Source organism: Micropterus dolomieu, linkage group LG08 (assembly GCF_021292245.1).
Source record: "Micropterus dolomieu isolate WLL.071019.BEF.003 ecotype Adirondacks linkage group LG08, ASM2129224v1, whole genome shotgun sequence".
Classification (NCBI taxonomy): domain Eukaryota; kingdom Metazoa; phylum Chordata; class Actinopteri; order Centrarchiformes; family Centrarchidae; genus Micropterus; species Micropterus dolomieu.
Window position 1 is genome coordinate 8,397,504 of NC_060157.1, and position 21,199 is coordinate 8,418,702.

The window sequence follows — 21,199 nt, forward strand, 5'->3', positions numbered from 1 at the left end:
TATAGTGTCTTGTTTTGAACCAATATCCAATAGAAACTTCACAGTTTAGAGGGGTGAATAATAAGCTTATATGGAGACTTAGTGAATCTCTGTAGGACTAGGAAGGATAACTATCCCCAAACAGGAGGTACCCTTCAGGTTTGGTGTTGGCATTGCTTGTGTTCACACATTGCACGATGGCACTGTATCTCCCCAGCCGGGCTCAATAAACAATGCAGTATAAGTTTTCATCAGTCGCTGGAACTTATTCATCACAGCTGAAGCTTGCTCACTTTATTTTCATGACAAAAACCTTGTGACTAAAGCCCTGCATACAATTGTTTACATGTGAACAGTTCACTGTGACAGTATGCACAGGTCTAATGGACTCTCACTGGGTCGTACAATACAATATTTCTCTGTGACACTCTGTGGGTTTCTCCCTAACCTGAAATACATGTGATAAGCTCATGAGAAGCTGAAGAAATTAATCATCCTTAACATCACACTTACACGCCTGATCAATAACAGGGAAACAGACTTCGCAGTTTTACTTTCTGCTTTTGTAATGATCCCTTTTCTTCATTTATGTGACAGCAAGTCTCCATTCTGAGATCAAAGGTTGTTGCCGGAGCAAAACAGATGTTTGCTTAGAGCTCTGTGGACCATTGGAGGCAAATACACAGGGCCCAGGGGGCTTGTGTGCCCTGGATGTAGAATCATCTTTTTTAACAGTGTTGAAATGCTTCCCTCAGGCATGATGCACCCAACAGAAACTCTGGAATAAAGACTGGTGTTAGAAATGAGGTGTGTGGACAGTAGCATACTGTGACTATAATTTGCTATTTCCTGTTAGTATGCTAACATTTTCTAGTTAACACAAAGTACAGTTGAGGCTGATGGGACAGTCCATGCTCTCGACAATGACACATAAGCACATTTTCTGATCTGATGCCACTATAAGCAGGATGACATAATCTGACTGTGCCTTTCAAAACAGTTAAATAAATGTGGTTTGTGACACTGTAATTAAGGTTTGGTTAGGTTTTATCATAAGAAATGTTTTGGATAGGTATAAGGAAACATCATGACTTGGTGACTTGGTGATGGTTAGGGAACCTTCATCATCATGGTTACAATAATAATTGGTCCAGTGGTGTTGTAGTACTTGAGACCGGTCTTAAGACCACTTTTTGATAGTCTTGGTCTCGTCTTGGACTCGACCGCATTTGTACTTGGTCTTGTCTCGGTCTCGGGATTTTATTTCAAAACCAGTCAAGACCATAACTTTGGGAATATCAATAAATTGCTTTTGCATAGTCTGTTTTATTTGTTAACATCCTAACTTTGATTGGGTGTAAAACTTGTAAAAGTTTGGATGTAAAAATGCAACAAATAACCCTAATTAAAAATGTGTTGTTACTGTTAATTTCTGTCCCCCCTCCCCGCGATGGTAAGCGTGGAAAAGTAGTGTTGAATAAAGATGCTTATGTTGATTTCAGCTCCAGTGTTTGTATGTGGGTGTTTTAATAGGAATGTGGATCTTTCAGTTCAATTTGTGAAGTACCTATGATCTCGTTCCAAATTTTATTGTATGTCATGTAATGTGGGGAACTGGTCTTGGCCTCAAATTGGTCTCAGCCCCTAAAAGTCTTGGTCTTGTCTTCGTCTCGATAAACTCTGGTCTGGGTCTATACTTGGTCTTGGTTTGGGTGGTCTTGACTACAAAATTATGGTCTAGGTCAGGGAAAAATCATAGTCATGTTAAAAGAAACCAAGGTTGACTATTGTCTAACGTTTTGTTGACCCATCCATCCAGCCCTCTACCTCTGATGACTTGGTCACTCATTAACATCACACAACTTCCTCCTTTGCTCCCGACGGACAAGAAGTCTTTGTACTTGAACTGGTTGTTTTGGGGGACAGATGCTGTTGCTCTTTCTGGGAGGACAGTCTCCCAAACCAAAGTATTGGGCAAATTAACCTGATGATGTTGCTAGATGAAATGTCAAGGGATCGCCACTGTTTTTACAATTGATACAGAGGGGAACATGAATGTCTATGTCAAATGTTCTGCCAATCCAGCCAATAGTTGTTGAGGTATTTCAGTCAATCCACAAACGTCCGCTTTGTGGGGGCGCCAATCCAAAGTAGATCAAGTACTTCACAGGTGTCTGTAAAGATTCTCAGTCATCCAGGTCATACTTCTTCAAGGAAGGTTAAAAATCCAGGTTCTGCTTGACTTAGTTGAAAATACCTGAAGACGTTTAACCTCTCATCAGAGGGGATTCCCTACCAGTCAGTTAGAACTGAAGAAGCCCCTTCAGATGAGAGGCAAAACGTCTTCGAGTATCTTCAGCCAAGACCAGGTCCAAGCCTTGGATTTTTAACCTTCCTTGGATAGTACTTCACAGGATAATTTAAAACTTTGACCTGCTGGTGGCGTTAGAGTAAATGTTGTGGGATAACTAAGTCAGTAGGATTAATCCTCGGGGGACCATGAATGTCTGTAATAGATGTTATGGTTGTCCATTTAATAGTTGAGATATTTCTGGATCAAAGTGGTGGTATGACAGACCGAAAGTGCCACCCAGAAAGCCAAGGTGCTAGTGTGGCTAAAACATGTTTTGACAACCAACAAATGATCTTAATCTGCTGAACCTTTATGAGACTGATGATAAGTAGATCCATTCTGTGCAAAAGCTTCCTCTCCACCTCTATTTCCTATGCACTCCAACACAGGAGACATACTGTAGCACCGCTACCTGTTATGGAGGGAACAGGATGCAATGCTCAGGTTTAAAGTGTCACCCTCAGGCCACAGAGTGCTGAGTCAGTCGCCACTGACAAGGTCTCCTCGCCCTGCTTTCACCCTGAAAGCTGAATTATTCATTAAAGGAGAGGAAAGCACAGGAGACCCTGCTAATTTCTCAATGGGATTGTTGGCTGTCCTCACAGTAGTTGTCCAATGAAAAGACAAGCTCATATGGTTGGTTTAAAATGATCTGTGAATATTTTACTCAATATATTTATGAAATGGACATCACCCGCCCTCCGCACAGTTAAAAGTGCACTCAGTGACTCATTGACTTGTGGCAGAGAGGACAGATCTTGTGTTTCCTGAACTGATATGGCATTAGCTGCTTTCAAGGACACTGAACGGCGATGTGTGGGAGTCTGAATCAGACCCTCGCAGATTTATTGAGTGCACTCACGCCATTGGATACATCCAGCAGCGGCTCGAGTTGTTTTAAAGGTTGGGGACTTTGCCAGTAGTCATCATCAAAGAGAGTGTGTCTGTGTTCGTGTCCTTTTCGTAACTGGCAACAAGCCAGAGAGGCATGCAGAGGTTAACTTAGCATATGACATTCTCTCCAGCACCGAATCCCCATAATAAACTAAATCATGTTAAAGTGAGAGCGCACAGGGACGGAGTGCACCGATTTAAACATGGCTATTGAATATTCATCTCCAGCTATTCAACTTACAGAATAGCAGTGCAGGCATGAGAAACATTAATAATGTGCATGAGATAATTGTTACATGTTTACTGCCAAACAACTAGCGAGTTAGTTGATAGCAATTAAAAAGAAAAACTAAATTCTAATGTCACACAGATTTAACACAAGTATACCTTAAATATTTTTGATCACATCAGAGAATAGAGGAAACAATACACAACAGTGCAACAATAGATCACGTTTATTTTCCATTATCAATTAATTATTTATCAGTTGTTCATATATTTTGTACATCAAATATGACCAGACTCAACATAGAACAGGCATGATCGAGTTACTTATTGTACATCCATCAGAGAGGTTCAATATTTACAAGGTCAGCGGTATCAAAAATCATATTCCCATGAGCTCTTTGGAGACAGATATTCTTCACTGTAATGCACAGCCCAGATACATAATGGCCCGTCAAACTCACCCAGTACAGGAAAATTTTCCGCTTTTACCCTTGAGATAAAAGCTTAAAACCCTTGAATAAAACGTACATAAAAGTATGTGCCTTGTGCTGTAAAGTTGTTGTCCATTAATCTCCCGCCTTTATGTCTTTGGCTTGTTTTTTTTTTATTTGTTCTTACATCTTACAAGTATTTATTTTATGCCTTTAGGGGCTGTACACAAATGATCGGGTGGGGAGGGGGATGGAACATTATGTTTCACTTTGTAAAAAATAAAGACCCTCTCCAGCGTTATTAATAATATCCTTGGAACCTCCTTTTAAGACCCTCCCCCAAATATTTCAAAATAATATTACAGCACTGAATTGGTACAATTTGAGGTAATACTTTATAATACAGCCTATATTTTACAGGGTAAATGTGTTTGAAGCAGGTACCAATAAAATACTTATCGGTTCCTACTGGTATTTAAATTCAGGTACTCAGACAAAGGAGTTATTGAAGCACACAGTATAATTTATTCCTTTAAAATCCCCCATTGTGACTCCCTTGTTCCCCATAGTCTTGTTTTCTTCCTCTGAACCTACATTTAAATACCAGTAGGAGCTGGTAAGTATTTTCTAGGTACCTGATTCATTCAACAGAATTACACTGTAAATTAGGGGCTGTATTATTAAGTGTATGTCAATTTCTTTCAACATATATACTTATGGTGTACAAAGAAAAGCATGGTGCACTCCTATTTAAACCTTAATATGTTTATGGAGCAATAATGTTAAAATATCCACCAAATGACATGTCAGTCATTGAACCAGGAGCTATTTAATGAACAGTTATTACTACTGTCGCTGAATGAGCTAAATAGGCACAGGCATCATCTCCAGGCCTGCTGAGGAGCATAAAGCTTGGGTAATGTATTTCCTATATCTGTTGAAATTTACCTGCCTACCTGTGGGCACTCTGCCCGTGCACTCGTGACACTTGGTGGAGGGGCTTTGGAGGAAAGCCTGAAGGGACGGGGTGGGATTTTTCTGTTGGATACTTTCAAAATGTAGCAGTCTCTTGCTAGTTTCTCCAACATTGCCTACCCCACCTTTAAGGACTGGGCTATGCTAGAAAATAACTGTCTAATAACAGCACATGTTTTCAGGCCGTCTCTCCTGGAAGACATTCATAGTGTTGCACTCTGTTGAAAACATGAAAAAATGTAGTCAAAAAGTAGTCAAACTCTGCTTACTTTCTGAAGCCTCCCTAATCTGACATCAGAAAAGTGTGTGTGTGTGTGTGAGTGTGTGTGTGTGTGTGTGTGTGTGTGTGTGTGTTTGGTGTGGGGCTGAAAATGGTAGCTTTTTTACCTCCTTGCCTCTTCTTACTCACCATGTTTCACGCTGAGCGATCGACAGGCAGAATGCTTTGTGGATGAGACAAAATACCCTTTAAAATCTTGTGTGTACAAGGACTTTAAGTTTTTCTGTCATGATCGTAGACATTGTTCTTCTGCACCGCTTTTCTCATTGAATTTCACTGAAATAAGACACATTGGGTAAAAAAAATCTCTGCATTTTCACTCACAAACACACACACACACAGGAGTATTTAACGCTAAAGGCATTCAATACCACCATCAAAAGCCTTTTCTAATGTTCCTAGAGAAGATAAGGTGTTCATTAACAGCTATATAATGCAGACTCAGCAGGAAATACAATCTGATGTTACACTTCGTTAGAAAGCATGCATCTTTTTGTCCTTTTTACCTCAGATTTCATGACTTCATGTGTATCTTTACGCATGGTTATAGAAAGATAAAAGGTGTAATGTGCTATAGATCTCCTCCCAGTTCTCTAATGCTACCTCTGCTTGTAGTAATTACACACTGAGCCTCTTGCCACATTTGTTTGTCACAGCTTTGCGCTTTAAATATCTGTTTCATGACTACAGTGAGCGCTACGCCTCTGGGAAAAGAGGTGTCAAAGGGGACAAAACCACAAATCACATATTTTCTGCAACTTTCCACTCCCGACACACCTGCACACAGATAGATGCCGACCTGTACGCAGGCACATTCACCCATAGCCACTCATCCTTGCAGCAACAGATGGACGGCCTTGAGGCAGAGCCTGAGACACTTGTGTGAGGGGTAGAGCTGCCAGTTGATTGCTAAGATCAGGTGTGCGTCTACACAAAGGCACCTCCTGCTCTTTTCAAGTGTCTTGGTTTAACTAGCCTCAGGACAAATGCAGACACAAAACAACAGTGGCATCTGTGGCAGGTAATGATCCCTCGACACAAAAATCTGGATAATGACATACCTCGACCATTTGTTGCAGTTAAAATCACTGTTGCTCATTCTGAGCTCCACGTGTGTCCTCCAGCAACATGTGCTGGAACTGTGAGAGCGGCTTGGTCGAGTTACAGCCATAGATCAGCAGTCAGCCTGTGTTGGAGTCGAGCCAGCGGAAGCAGGGCGGATGAAACGGTGTATATGCTGCTGATCCAACCTCCATAAATTGGGCTGCACACATTGCATAAGGTCAGTGGTGGATTAGAGTGCACTGCATCAGCTAATGAGCTTATTACTGTTTTTTTACTGTTTTGGTTAACTCATAATGTTTTTGAACACAGCAATCAGCTGTTTTCAACTAAAAAACTTTAAAAACCTGCTGTACACTACCTTCTCAACAGCAAACGGCAGAAAGATACAGTTAGCAACTGAACTACTGGTGAACATAATGGAGCATTTAGCAGCTAAAGAGCCAGATATTTCCCTCAAGAGTTGGTAGTGGAAATTGGACGTAACATTTATCAGGTGGACAAAAAAAATCAGTTATTATTGCAGGTTTAAAGTCAAGACTGACAATATTTATGGAACTTTGTGAGTGAGACGAAATGACACTAAAACTGTCTCTTTTTGTCATTTCTCATTGAGACTACATACAGTGACCCAGTAATAAAGTTAAATATCCTCTACAGGTGACTAAAACACTCCTGTGATACAAACACCAGTTTGTGTAAAGCAAGCTAATAGTAAGACAACATGAAATAGAAAAATGTAGGTCCCAAAATAAGTAAATTCATGTAAACAAGGAACCATTTAGAAATGAACATGATTCCCTACCAACACACTCATTGTCTACTCATTACCCAAACACTTCTGTTGTTGGTGATATGATCTCATCAGATCCTCTACAGGTGACTGAATAAACTCCTGTGTATCGTAAACACTGCCTTAAGATACACACATCTTTTTGCACACAAAATCTTTTGGATCATTTGAGACATTTCGCTACTGTGTGAAAGCAACAGGAAATGCATAAATAGTGGTGAGAAAATCGAGAAAAAATGTAAGAGCAGGAGTTGTGTTGCCTAAAACATCTGACTGAAACAGGTGAATTTTTGAATAGTAACCACAAGATAAAGAAGCATGAGACAAACACATCACACCGACACACACTCAATGACCTGTTCACTAAAAGCCGGACTGATGTGTTGCAATACAGTCTCCACCTGCCCGTCTCATGTTTCCCCACAATACCACTGTGGCGTGGCTCAGACGAGTACCCCGCCACCCCTGGATTCAAACATCCACCAACAGGGTGTCCCCTTGATCCCCTCTTCGCTCCTCTTGCTTTAGTAAACACGATAATAGCAGTGCTGTGTTCGTGTGGGCTCCATGTTAACACTGTGGCTGTCAAAGGCCATCATGCCCCTTCAAAGGATGATGGCTCTCTAAAGTGGGCTCTCTCGGTAGCAGCCATTTTCCACTTGACTGGCCCCACACACACGAGGGGGACTGGTAGCCCCTAGCAGCTGGGCTAGACTGGTCACTGGGGGTGGGGAGAAGGAGATGAATGGGCTGGATATAAGAAGAGGGGGCTAATAACAAGATGGGAAGGGCATCTATATGCATCAAGAGGTGTGTTTTTGTATTTTGTCCTAAAATATGCCCTTTATTTTACCCTCCAAAACACTTTTGCACCACTATGCAGCTACTGCTCAGGTGTGTTTATACATTTAAGTTGATCTGCTCATTGTTAATATACCTGACTTACATCTCCTCTCGCTGGCATTAGCATAACACATCATTCTGCACGTCAGCTGAAACATTTTGCTGCTCGCCGAAAACCTGGCAAATCTCTTGCACTCCTTGATGAGAAACAGACTGCCAATATCTCATCAGGAACCGGGAACAAAAGCCTATTGAGATGTTATGATATGAATGATAATTCAGCAAGTGTCTGCTTGCTCGGCCGTATGGGCTTTGTGTCAACACTCCGGGTCCAGCCAGGTCTCACTCGGGACAGGGAGAGGAGGATGCATTTTCATAAATCATTTCTTGACACCACATCAAGGTTATGTGGTTGGCTGTCTGTAGCCTGTAAATTGCCTTTGCATTGTCAATGCAAAGGAGCTCCGCTGGGATATAAGTAGTTCAGTAGCTATTTATGACTGGAAAATTAGGATGACCTTTTCCCAAACTGTGATAATGATGCCTTCAGTATAAACCAATTCACCAAAGCGAAATGTCTTATCATATTCCGGAAATATAAAACATTTATGTAGCAGCTACATGCATACAGACTGGCTAGCTTTTGTCACCCATCCATGATGCACTGGCTTTATACTACCCACAGAGTGGAGGTAATAATTAGCTCACTACAGCAGGGTAACAAGTTAGCACCCCCGTCCTGCTGTGTGGCTCTGTAATTGGTCCCCTCATGTGGCACAGTCGGGCCCCAGAACAAAGGGTTCCCAGAGGGGGAATCTATGCTGACCCATGCTGAACCCTCCACAACAATGACAGGCAGGAAGCATTTACATATGCTGACAGACTTGTCTCTTCCTAGGGTGGAGTGCTAGGCACTTCATTAAAGCAACATCAATACCTGCTGATAGAAAACGAGGAGTGGGCCTGTGCGCATCACTGTCTACTCCGAGACACTGTAGTGAAATGACATAGGGCTGTCACATCCAATTTTAAATAAATGAACAGCATTTATTAAATGGAGTGTGTGTGGAAATTGATGGGAGAGGTGCTGTCTGAGCTGTGTCTGTCTGTGAATTATCTGCATGCATCAGCAATTGGTTTACCCACAAGCTGTTCACCTGAACAGCAGCTGCCAAAATCTGACGCCATGCGGCATCACCCAAACAAATTCTCACACTTTCTGAGCATTGTTTTGTTATTTTTGTCAAAGGGAAAAAAACATAGTTATGTGTGGGCGTGCTTTTACAATAAGTCAAATGTTAACATGCTACCCATTGAACCCTGCATTTGTGCCTCAGAACGAGAAGATCATGAAACGTCAGACACAGGTGACATATCTGTCGATTCTGCAGCAGTGCAGGTGGGTTCATTCATTCATTGCATCATGCCGCTGTGAATACATTCTCTTATCCAGTTAAAGGAAGGGTAAGTCCTCCTTCCATTTGACACGTTGCTCATTTAGCTGAGAGAAACAGTGGCTGGCTGGAAAGGGGGGGCGGGGGGTTGGTGATGGTGGTGGGGGGTGGGAGGCTGCTCTATGGGAGGTGTCGTCCTGAGCAGATGGACCTCTCATTGGCGTAGTAAGTGGAGTCTTCACATGGCAGAGGAGACTACAGGATCTCACAGGACCGGGACATCCAGGTGGCCACAGCCCCTCCTGACCAGCTGGAGGAGCGATGGGACCATCTGACACTCGCAGGAAAATGATACACTTTTCTTTGCTGCTTTGTTTTGTCTTGACACAAAAGCTCTGAGCCAATCAAGGAATTTAGCTAATGAAGCTTAGAGAAAATCCTTTTGATTACACTCAAGGTCATGTTAACAACAGGAGAGCAGCATTTTAATGCAAAATTAAGGTGAACGTTCCTAGTTTATGACCATAAACATAATAAATCAGATCCATTGTTTGATAAAGATTTTATTGAAATCTGCATCAACAACCGACTGCAGTGATTTCCGTACAGCTTGCACAATACTGCAATGTGGATTCAACAAATCCAAGTGAGAAAGTCCCATCTGTGCTTCTCCTCCACTGATCCGGGACCCTGGAGGCTACATAGGGCTAATTGTGGCCCCATTTTCACTTCTTCATCTTTTTGTTTTTACTCAGTGTCGGGGTCATGGAAGCTCCCAAGTGACCAGCGGCAGGAGCAACAGCCATCGGCCCCCGCTGAGCATCAGTAATTAGAGCCCTCCTCCCCCTCCTCCGAGCCGGGGAAGCTCTCGCCCTCCTCCTGAAGGGCAAGCGGGCAGAGAGGAGGAACAGCTGCTGATGGGAAACCACTCTCCGGTTCCCATGAATGACCAGCGTCCCTCCGTCCTCCTCAGAGGATGTGCAGCAGCATCTTTGATGGCGATGATGGAGGCTTGGACCAGACATATTATAGGACCATAGGCTGTCTGGTTTCTCATGGCTCTTTCTTTTTGTTTGTTATCACCATTCCTATGACTCATTGGTGATTTATTCATCTGTTGATGGTTTATTATTATTACTGAGAGAATGTCTGAATTTGAAAAGCAGTATTGCAAGACTCACACATGCATAAGATGAACAATAAATTACAATAAGTGGACTATAACATTAGCATGGTCTGTAATAAATACAACCTTTATGAAGCATATAATGGCCACTTTAATTAAAAATGAAAGTATCTACTGGCCAATATAATGGTCAGCTCAGGGATGGTGACAAAATATTAGGTACACCCAGTGGTGGAAGAAGTATTTAGATCCTTTACTCAAGTCAAAGTACCAATACACAATGCAATTTAATACTCCATCACAAGTATTCAAGACCTGCATTCAAAGTCAGTATCATCAGCATCATCAAATTATAGTTTAAGGATCAAAAGTAAAAGTGCTTGCTCTTCAGAAAAATATCACCTGTGACTGATTAATTAATATGTTGCTTTTAAAATAGATGGAACAATTTCTAGGGTGATCAATCTTTAAAATTCTTTCTTTTTTTTTTCTTCTTTTTCCCAAATGAATAATTTTTCCTCTTAAGCTCTCAAAAAAGAAATTAAACCTTGTGAGAGGTTTAGAGGGTAAATGTCTCCTGGATGGAACTGATAACAACACTTAAAACATCTGATATGTGGCAAAGGGCCCAAACCAGTCTCCCTTTGTAAACCAAATGGTTGGGAATCTGGTTTAAAACAGTGATGACATCTGTGAAATAAATGTAGTGGAGTTACAAGTTCAATATTTCCCTCTGAAATGCAGTAGAGTAGAAGTATAAGGAAGTAACATAAAATGGAAAAACTGTAACACATATACTAAAGTGTAAGTACCTCAAAAATTGTACTGTTCTTTTACAGTAAATATGCTTTCCACCTCTGGGTACACCTAACAATACAAAAATGGATTCCAAAATAACAATTCAACATGAACTGATCTTTATATTGGAGGACTGATGTTGTGCTGTCCCATGTTGTCCACTCCCTGAATATTACATGCAGCTATATTTCATAAGAACTAGAACTCAACATTACATCTTACTGATTGTTTCTGGGCTAGAGCTGCTAGTATAATACTATATGTGGCTGTCCATGTCCTGACTTTAATATTCACAGCAATAAAATGCATCAACAACCTGTTTTTATTAGCTTTTCATTTTATACATGCATGTTTAAATCGCAAAGGAAACATCCCATATAATAGGTGTATAAATGTCAGGATTAAATCTATAGCTAACATTGTATAATTTTATTTATTTTTTTTTTCATTTACACAGTGTAAATGTATTTCCAGGCCTTGTGGTCACTGGGTGCCTGCAGGATGTGGAGTGACAGGTTTGTGATATACAGAAGGGTGCTTGCGCCATCTAGTGGGCAAACAAGCTGACAGTCTCAAGATTGGTGTAATGCACTTTGTGTAAGTATGAGAAAGACGAAGAGCTGCGTCCCAGTGTTGAACTGAGCAAACATGGCTTCAAAACCACAAAGCTGCAAAAGAAATAAGATAAATGCAAAAACATCACCTCTTTCACAAAAGACTAAACAATGGCAGACTCTTAGTTATACAGAAGCAGAACCTCAAAGCAGTATTTTAGAGATGCACCCATTGCAATATTACTGGCTGATTCTAATTTCCAATATTTTTAAAGGTCTGACCTGCCAATTCCAAGTTTCTTTCCAAGAACTATAATTGACAGCATACACAAAAAGTGTTTAAACTTTTCTTTAATGGAAAATAATTTCTTTTTTAGGATTCCCATTCGCACCAGCGTAAGCGTTCAATTGTACGTTCATAATAAAACACTGACTGTTACAGAAAGGTAAGTCCTCCTTCCATTTGACATGCTGCCACAGTTACAGGACCTTCTCTCACCCAAACACATCTCAATATAAATCAGTCCTGCAGGTTAGGCTGCTGGACAGAGCTTTTCTTTACAAATAACATCCAACTGAAAATAAATAGCAGTATAACACGGCTCAGTGTTTCCTACAGAATGACTGTGTGGTGGGGATGGTCTGCTAACCATGCTTTTCCCTTCAGACACACCTACACCTGTCTATCTCTGTTCCTCACTCCCGGAATGTGTCTGCTCTGTTGACTTTCTTCATCAGCATTATGTTTTATAAACGTTTTGGATTTTTCCAGCTGCAATTCCCTTTTCACAGCAGCAGGTGAGCCACGTGTGGAGGAGGCTTGTTGTTAATGACATCTGCACTAATTGGTGTGTTCACTATTGCTTTATCTGGTCCATGCTTGTAAAATATCCACCTATCTGCATCTTCTAACGTAATACCAGATAATCAGCCTACCTTATAATAATCAGCATCACAAAGAAAACCTGACATGGTCATCTCACATCTCCATGCTGGTGTAGAAAGTTCATAAACTGCTGTATATCTTAAGAAAACCTAAGAAGCTAAAATTCCCATGCCAAATTCTTGTCAACTGTTACCGAGGAGCAATAGAAAGCTTCCTGACTGGAAACATCACCAACTGACATGGGATATGCACGGCGCAGGACCAGAGGGCTCTGCAGCGGGTGATTAAAACAGTTCAGAAGGTCATTGGTAGCCATCTCCCGAGCATCAGTGATATTGAGGGGAGGTGCCTACGCAGAGCCCAAAGGATACTAAAGGACAGTACCCACCCCAGCCACAGCCTGTTCATCCTGTTGCCATCTGGATAGAGATACAGAAGTATCTGCTGTCAAACCACCAGACTGCAGAGCAGCTTTCCCCCCCAGGCTATGAGACTCTTAAATTCACATTCATCCTCAGCACTGCTTTATGCAAAGTAGATTTTGTATATATCGTCTGCTTTGTAGCAGAGGAGAACTACTAACTGCATTTCATTTTACAACCCTGTTGTAAAATTATTTAAAAAATTAAAATTAAATTTACCTTATACCTTGTTATACCAGATAACACCTCTCTCTGTGCAAAATAACAATTAACGTTGACGTCAGTTAATATACCTGGGCAGTCCACCCAAGTAAAGTCTGTGTGTGGGGAAACATGGCTTATTTTGGACTTACCATGTTATTATGTTTTAGCATGTGCTTGTGTGTGTGGCTGTGACAATAGTAAGTTACTATTTGTGCCGCTATGCATACATGTAAATGTAGCTGACACAGGATCGGACATGTGAGCCTGACCGTCACCGGTCATGCCAATTATGCTGAAAGCCGATTTGGTCATAAGCTAATGGAACGGTGCACCTCTTGAGTATTTGTATATTTTAAGAAATGCACTTGCTATGAGTTAGATGAGAAGATTGATGCCACTCTCATTTTTATAGGCTAAATATGAAACTACAGCCAGCAACCAGTTAGCTTAGCTTAGCATTAAGACAGGAAGCAGAGGGAAACAGCTGCCTGACCCTGTCCAATGTAAACATCTGCTACTAGCACCATTAAAGCTCACTAATTAACATGTTTTATCTTCTTTGTTTAATCTGTACCCCTGCTTCCAGTCTTTATCCTAAATCAAGCTAATTCACAACCACCTCTTGCACCATAATTAACAAGAAACTAAACAAGCATATTTCCCAGAATGTTGAACTTTTCCCTAAAGTGTGTCTAGCCTCTTCAGTACTGTGGTTTTCATATTAACTCTCATAAAGGACATTTAGTGCTGCAGTAGTCTCCTGACTGAAACAGTCGGTAGATGTTAACCAGCGGGAACATGGTGACCGAGCCAACTAGTGAGCCCATCTGTGCTGCAGCTCCACACCAGACCAGGGCGATGTGGCTCCGGTCTCTCAGGATTACACCCACCATTACTTTGACATAAGTCAGCGTCCCAGTGAAGAAGAGCCATGAGAGCACCTGAAAGTAGACATGTTCATATGAAAATCTGGGAAATGTTTAACATCAGTTTCAAATGTTGATACCTCAGCTTCATACAAATGTGTTGCCTGGTCATCAGTTATGTACTCAGTCTTTCTATGCAACACCATACAGTCTATGAGCCAAACACATCTTTTACACGTTTCTTTTTGTCTTTTCAGTTTTTTTTTTACACAACATGTTTCACTTACAATGATTATCTTTCACTTACAATGATTATCTCTCCCACCACAGACCCTCGAAGCAAAGGACATGGACTCAGAGCTGCCATAGCCATGTTATAGCTGCCAAATCCTGTCCCCAACGCTGTCAGCACGCCAAGAACGACAAGTGACCTGAAAACAAAGGAGGTTTGTTATCAGCAGCAGTGTCCATATTTCTAAGAATCCATTTAGAGATAAAGAATAGTTGGATTGACAGAAACTATGTGCCCAAGTCATTTATCAAGCAAGTGAATGGATGGATTCAAAATTTTCACCAGCAACCAGATGCCCATATGAATAATGAAACAGGTTTTGCTAGCTGTAATCATTCCTCCATTCTGGCCAATAAGAGATGCTTTTCTTAATATCTGCCAATGTAAGTGATAGGGGACAAAACCAGTCTGTTGTTCAGTGCAAAAATATGATGCCATGTCCAGGCTGGCCTCTGTTCCACTAGCTTCTGTAACTTAATGCAATCTTTCATTCAGCATTTCTATCATTCACTTTTCTGAAAAAGTGAAACATGCTCTTGAAGTTTAATTTCTGACAAATCAGCTCAGCTACAACACTTACTATTACAAATTGTTAATGATTTTAACAAACTTAAACAATGATTACTTTGTGAGCACAGTAAAAAATATAAAAGAGTTTTATAGATATGGAGAAACTTGGTTTCGTCCATTCGTCTACATTTAGCTGGAGTCACTGCTGTCTTAAAACTTTTACAGCATTCAGTCTCCTGTTGTTACAGCCTTGTCTGAATAAACCGCAGCGCCATGACTCGCTCATGGACTCATCTCTTTAGTCAAACTGTGACATTTTATCTGTGAGGGTATAGGGCTTATGGGAAATGGTATTCGTTAAATACAGCTAAAACCCAGAAATATTAAAGGAGCTATATAGTTTTCAGCGACCTCTAGCGGCGGGGTTTTAGCTTGCAACCACTACCTTCTCAAGCTCATGCACACGCTTGAACTTATGAATGAGTCAAAACAAAGTCCAACAAACTGGAGACAGCGTCACATAACACACTAGAAACTCAGGAAAACACCCACTCAAACATTATAGTAATATTTTATCAGCCAGAGGTTGAACTAATCCATGCTCGTTGCATGATAACTTTACATTGGTTGCATTTAGCCGACGGGATACATCGGGGTTAGCTTGCTTGCCACTAACTATTTGTGCATCTTTCACCGGAGGCTCAACGGATTTATTGGATAATAACTAAAACGGTTAGTGAGCTAGAAACAAACCGCTGGTGCTTTGTACCATTACATAATTTCTTGCAGGGTAAAATGAACACGTTGACATAATACCGGTGGTACACAAGATAGTAATATGGATTGCGTCTGCTGGTGAAGTAATAGGGAAAGCCATACAACTAGTATTTTGCAATGGATAATGTTAGCAACTGGTCTTGTTAGCTGACAAGCTAACATAATCGAACTTGAGCCAACTAAAGTATATATTTTAAATAAATATATTTTACATGCTTTGCAGTTATAGAATAGGATGAAAGCCAACTTTAGGTCAGTTATCAAAACAAAGCGCAGGTGACTCGAGCCTTGTCCGACACTAACCGTGTTTTCGCCCAACATCTATCTTATTATTGTTTGGCCTGACAGGCTGCAGCACATAAAACTTTATTGGTGTTTTTATCCTTAAGTGGAGTTTGTGTTGGAGTCTGTGTTGTGCTGGGAGCCCACCATTAGCGGACTCCATTTCTTTAGCTGTTCAGAATCAGTAAGCAAGAGGCTCGGGAGCGCGCATGCAGAAAATCCGATCCGATTCCTTCACACTTAATGCAGAATAGTGGCTGTTCCAAGGGACCAAGAAAGGAGGACGTAAAAAACGACATATAACACCTTTAAAAAACAACACTATCCCTATCTTAGCGTTGTTACAAATGTCAATGTGCTTTTGAATGAGGTTTTCTTACTTCTGGAACAGAACCCTGAAGTTCCCGTTTCACTTCATCACTGACTTTGGAAAAACATTAGAAAAGGTTTTCTTAATGGCCAGTATGAACAGGAAGACTGATTAAAGCCAAACCTGTTTCAGTGTTCATATGGGCACCTGACTTGTTTTAAGACGGACTAGACAAATTGTGAACATATCCTTTAATAAAAAAAAATCACAATCTATACAACGATAATATGTACCTGTTTTGGAAGAACATTGCAATGGTGGCAGCCAGTGGGTTGGCCACTGACGACAGAGCAGCAGAGAGGTGATAGGCCAGGTTCCCGTAGGGCATACAGGAGTACGTCTGCACAGAGGGCAGCAAGCCGTTGGTTGCAGCATTAACCCACACCACCAGAAAATAGATGAAGGTCAGCTGGTACACAGAGTGTTTTGGGCTGGCCAGCAGAAGTCTGCTCTGTGCTGCTCCCTCTCCCTGCCATTTCACACCCTCTCCATCAGTCTCTGCTCCAGGGTTCTCCAGGCCGGAGCTGACAGATACTGCAATGTCTGGTGTGAGGTTTTCGGTGGACAGCTCATATGTCCCAGGAAGCCTGTTCAGTGCAACAAAAGAAGCCAGGCTTATGCACATCATGGCTGCTAGGAAGAAGAAAAACACCTCTGTGGAAAAGTTGGGAGGAAGATACTCTGTATGTAATGACCACATGCCTGTGTGGTTTCCTGGAGTGTGAGAGGAGTTGACACATTTGGCGATGCCCACACCTTGTGCCAGAGCGACTACGCCAGGAATGAAACCACTTAGCCCTTCTCCAATAAAGAACGTTGTGACGTATTTCGCTGGAAGCTGTGTCATGAAAGGCAGGAAGGTGACTGAGGAGGTGCAGTCCACCAGAGAGAGGAAGATGGTGATGATGAAGAAGGCAGTGCTATGTAATGCCCCAGCCACTATCGTGGTCTTGTCCCAAAAGAAGGCGAGCAGAATGCAGGAGAGGACACCGATGCAGAGAATGGAGTAAATGACAACATGCTCTTTAAGACAACCCGGACACAGCTTGTGCATGAGGGTGACCAGCAGAGGCCCCAGGTTGGCTAGCTGGATGATGACTGTCAGGTAGGATGGGAGCTCCCAGCCCTCCGGGAGAGTGTTGACGATGAGCGGCAGTTCCACCCACAGACCGTTCACCGCCACCCAAGAGCCCAGACCAAAGGCACAGGCCAGCATGTGGATGAGCAGAGCCATACTGCTGCCGGACCAGTCTGAAGAAAGTTTGAAGAAGATGAAGCTGTCGTTCCACCTCTGCTTTGTGTCATACCTTGAACAAAAAAGTAAGGCACATTAAAATTTTGCCATTACATATACCAAAATAATTAGTTTTTAAATGTTAACTTTAAGTCAACCAAAACATTATTGAGAGCTCCATCTCAGACCAAAACTATCAGCATGATTACCATAAAACCACACACACATTGTGTCTCGTAGGAAAAGGAGGTCCTCTTTACCTGACAGAAGGGAGTTGTACTGTACATTATTCATCTATAGAGCTCTACTACAAAACTGCTAAACTGTCTCTGCTCTCTGATCATATCTACATAAATAGATTCATTGTAATGTGAGGCCACAGGACATGTGAAGTACACAACATGTTGAAACTGGTTTTAAATACTATTTCCTGACAAATTAAATGAGTAGCTTTGAAATAAAGATCTCTCTTTGTTTTTAAAGATTTTAAAATGTTATAGTATAATTGAATGCTACTAGTAACTGTTTTTCTAAATGTTCTTGTCTTAAAAACCACTGTTATGTGTGTGTGTGTGTGTGTGTGTGTGTGTGTGTGTGTGTGTGTGTGTGTGTGTGTGTAAACTGTGGGGTTGTCAAGCTTTTGAGAGGATATAGGATGATGGTATGTAGTATGAATATGTCAATAATATGCCATTACTCTTATGCTGCAGTGTAAATATATATCCATCAAATAAATGTAGTGGCATAAAAAGTATATTTCTCTCTGAAATGGAGTGAGGTAGAAGTATAACGTGGCATAAAATGGAAACATTCAAGTGTCTCAAAATTGAATTTAAAAACTGTGCTGGAGCAAAAACATGTTCCATTGCTGCTTAGAGTTGATTCCTTTATACAACATAGACAAAGGAACACCCCTGTTGTTAGCGGCAGTAAATATCTCTAATCCCTGATAATTCATACAACAATACAACAATAATGTAACAAACTCAAGGACAAGTGTCTTTCTTCACAGTTAAAGCCAGTGGGAAATCAAATCTCTTCTGACAGAAACTCACACCACCAAAACCAATGTCGTTTTAGTTCACACACACAGCGCACTACTCGTGATTCAAGCAGCTGATCACACATGTTGTGTGGAGGCGTCTGACAATCCATATGGTCCTTCGTGCCTCTTGGTATGCTTGTGGCTTCCACACTTACCTCATGATAATGGACACAGCAAGTTTGACTTTGTGTAAATAATCACATGACACACCCACGTTTGCTCAACAAATTCTTCTGAGATAAACAGTATCATGCCTTTAAATAATGTCATCACTTGAGATAATGATAAAATAGTGTGGTCTTAGTTGTGATTCTCATGTTTTAGAGGAACAGAAAATACACTGTCAGCTGATCTCACACACAAACACAGCTGCCTTTTAAACATGTACTTACAAGTTTCTTCAGTCCCTGGCGGTGCTGAATATGACTTGCTGTCATTCTACATAGAAGTAAGTGACAGACCTCCTTTGGCTATTGGTGCGTACACACACAGATGGGAATCACATGGCTTCTAGGTAGGTCAGAGTCCAATCCAGCAGTTGATCAGCTCCACTGGATAACAAGAGGGCAGTGTCTATATCCACTAAGCTTTCTTTACTGCACCTCTTAATTAGGTCAAGTCAGTACTGAAGTGCCTCAATGTGCCCTTGACATTTTTGCTCACAAAGTTTGCCAGCTCCAGCAGAAAAACAAAATGTTCTGCACCAGTTATTTTTGACTGCCTATGCCTGCACCACTCCCTACTACCCTCAAGTCTGATCTGGCACTGAGATCTCAAGAAGTTCACTTGTACAAATTTGACATTAAGCAGGAGGGCTGGAGTCTTGTGCAACAAACAGTTGCACAATTCGAGGGAAGTAGCCACTTCTTCATTCCTATTCAGGAATAAGACACCACTGTCCTTGTATTTTAAAAAAACCCTCAAAAGCCCTCATCACCTCTAGTTAAGTGTAAGATGACAGTTTTACCACATTTTTGACTTGTCATAGCAGGAGGTTATTAAAATTAACATTGGTTCTTTTTCCCAGTGTAGCAGTAAACCAGCATGAACAGGGGTCCACAACTGGCTCACATAAATGGCAGTAAAAATTAAATTTAGTATACTTGTGCTTCTCCAGCTGTAATGTGTGGAAATGGAATTCAATCTAACATTTACTGCTTTATTTATTATTACTATTAGTATGATCTAGTGTTCTTTGTGCCCATTATCCAGACAGACAGTTATCCTTTTGACTTTAATTTAGCTTAAGGCTTTAGAGCGTTTTAGTCAAACATTAGCTATTGCTATTTGCTATGCCTACACTGCCTAACTAGTTTTCTTGAAGTTAGGTGGTGTATCTACAGGAAGGTACTCTTGCTGTGATGTCAGCACACTTCAGTGACATTTAGCACTGCAATAATATATAATCAATTCAAAATCAAAATCATCTATTACAAAGTGCTTAGAAAAGAGCAGGCATAAGGCAATAAAATTATTAAAAAGGAAATTATAAAATACTAAGGGAGATAAACCTCTTCAGTCTGACTGATATTACTGGAGAGGGTGAACCAGAAGTAAAATTAAAATAAAACCATCAGAATAAAAGTCAAATGTGTGAGAACCTTACACTCAGGAGAACGAGGCACTTTGCAAATGAATTGTTAGCTAGTTAAAAAAGTTTGCAATTAAGTGATATTATTTTAGCTGAATGACACTAATTAATATTTTGAAACTGCCACATTCTGAAGGGCATCTTTATTTCCCTATATTTCATTCAGTCACCAGCAGAGGTCCTCATCACCCACTGTAAAAGTAACATTGACATTTTAAATACTGTAATAATATCCATCCATCCATCCATCCATCCATCCATTCATCCTTCCATCCATCGTCAACCGCTTATCCTGCGTACAGGGTCGCAGGGACTGTAATAATAATAATTACCAAAAAAATTACATTTTAAATTCAATATACATTCCTCTATCATTACATGTGGCGTTATCGACAAATCTTACTCTTATACCAGCCAGTAAACATTTTTAGTTTTTGTAAGTCTCCAAAATATTTATGTATACACCTTAGCTACCATTGCCGAGTCTGTGACCCAACGTACAAAAACACATAGGCCTTTTCAACTTGGGAATGCAGCCCAGCAAAAAGATTATCTACCAGGGGGCAACAAAACATAGATTAGACAACACCCTGACATGAACAGGGGCCATGTCAGACCTTACTTTTTTGCCAGTTTGAAATGGGCTAAAGGGTTTCTGGTTTATGGACAAAGTTGACCAATATTAGGATAATATAGTTTTGCAATTCTGAACTTCAACAAATACCCGCTTCATGAAAATTGGGATTAATAAATTACAACCATACCATACTATTTATGACCTGGATATTTGAAGCATACAATCAAACAAAGGAACTGTATTCATGTCTGTTGTATTTTTTAACTACGATGAATCTGACAGCACTGTTACATTTCCTGTTGGTGGTTTACTTAATTTACTTTAACGTATATAGCTGTAACATAATGTGCCACCCAGCCTGGTTACCTTTCAGAGCTTGGTAAGGACACTGTCTTTTTAAGGATTTAATCAATAAGAGATTCATGTCACTGTC

The 21,199-nt window shown here is 40.9% G+C and overlaps 1 protein-coding gene and 1 long non-coding RNA gene across 3 annotated transcripts in view; one reads left to right on the forward strand and one right to left on the reverse strand.

The window, feature by feature from the left end:
• Positions 1 to 11,502, forward strand: part of LOC123974858 — a 47,144-nt gene extending 35,642 nt beyond the window's left edge. The window contains exon 4 of one of the 2 annotated variants that reach the window (XR_006825952.1): positions 9,988 to 11,502. This is a non-coding gene — a long non-coding RNA (uncharacterized LOC123974858). The remainder of the gene's footprint in view (positions 1 to 9,987) is intronic. The other variant, XR_006825953.1, reaches the window with a different exon arrangement.
• slc52a3 (solute carrier family 52 member 3) lies at positions 11,461 to 19,349 on the reverse strand. The gene is made up of 4 exons (XM_046055809.1): positions 18,991 to 19,349; positions 16,553 to 17,626; positions 14,396 to 14,519; positions 11,461 to 14,163 (listed from the first exon to the last, which is right to left on the reverse strand). The coding sequence occupies exons 2-4, from the start codon at positions 17,551 to 17,553 to the stop codon at positions 13,951 to 13,953; spliced, it is 1,338 nt and encodes a 445-aa protein (XP_045911765.1). The 5' UTR covers positions 17,554 to 17,626; positions 18,991 to 19,349; the 3' UTR covers positions 11,461 to 13,950.
• Positions 19,350 to 21,199: the final 1,850 nt, after the last annotated feature.

Coding starts and splice junctions, on each gene's coding strand:
- slc52a3 (XM_046055809.1), bottom strand. CDS start 17,553: ATGGCTCTGCTCATCCACATGCTGGCCTGTGCCTTTGGTCTGGGCTCT. Junction 14,520..16,552: donor GCAATGTTCTTCCAAAACAG/GTACATATTATC, acceptor CTTTGTTTTCAG/GTCACTTGTCGTTCTTGGCG. Junction 14,164..14,395: donor TGGTGGGAGAGATAATCATT/GTAAGTGAAAGA, acceptor GTCTACTTTCAG/GTGCTCTCATGGCTCTTCTT.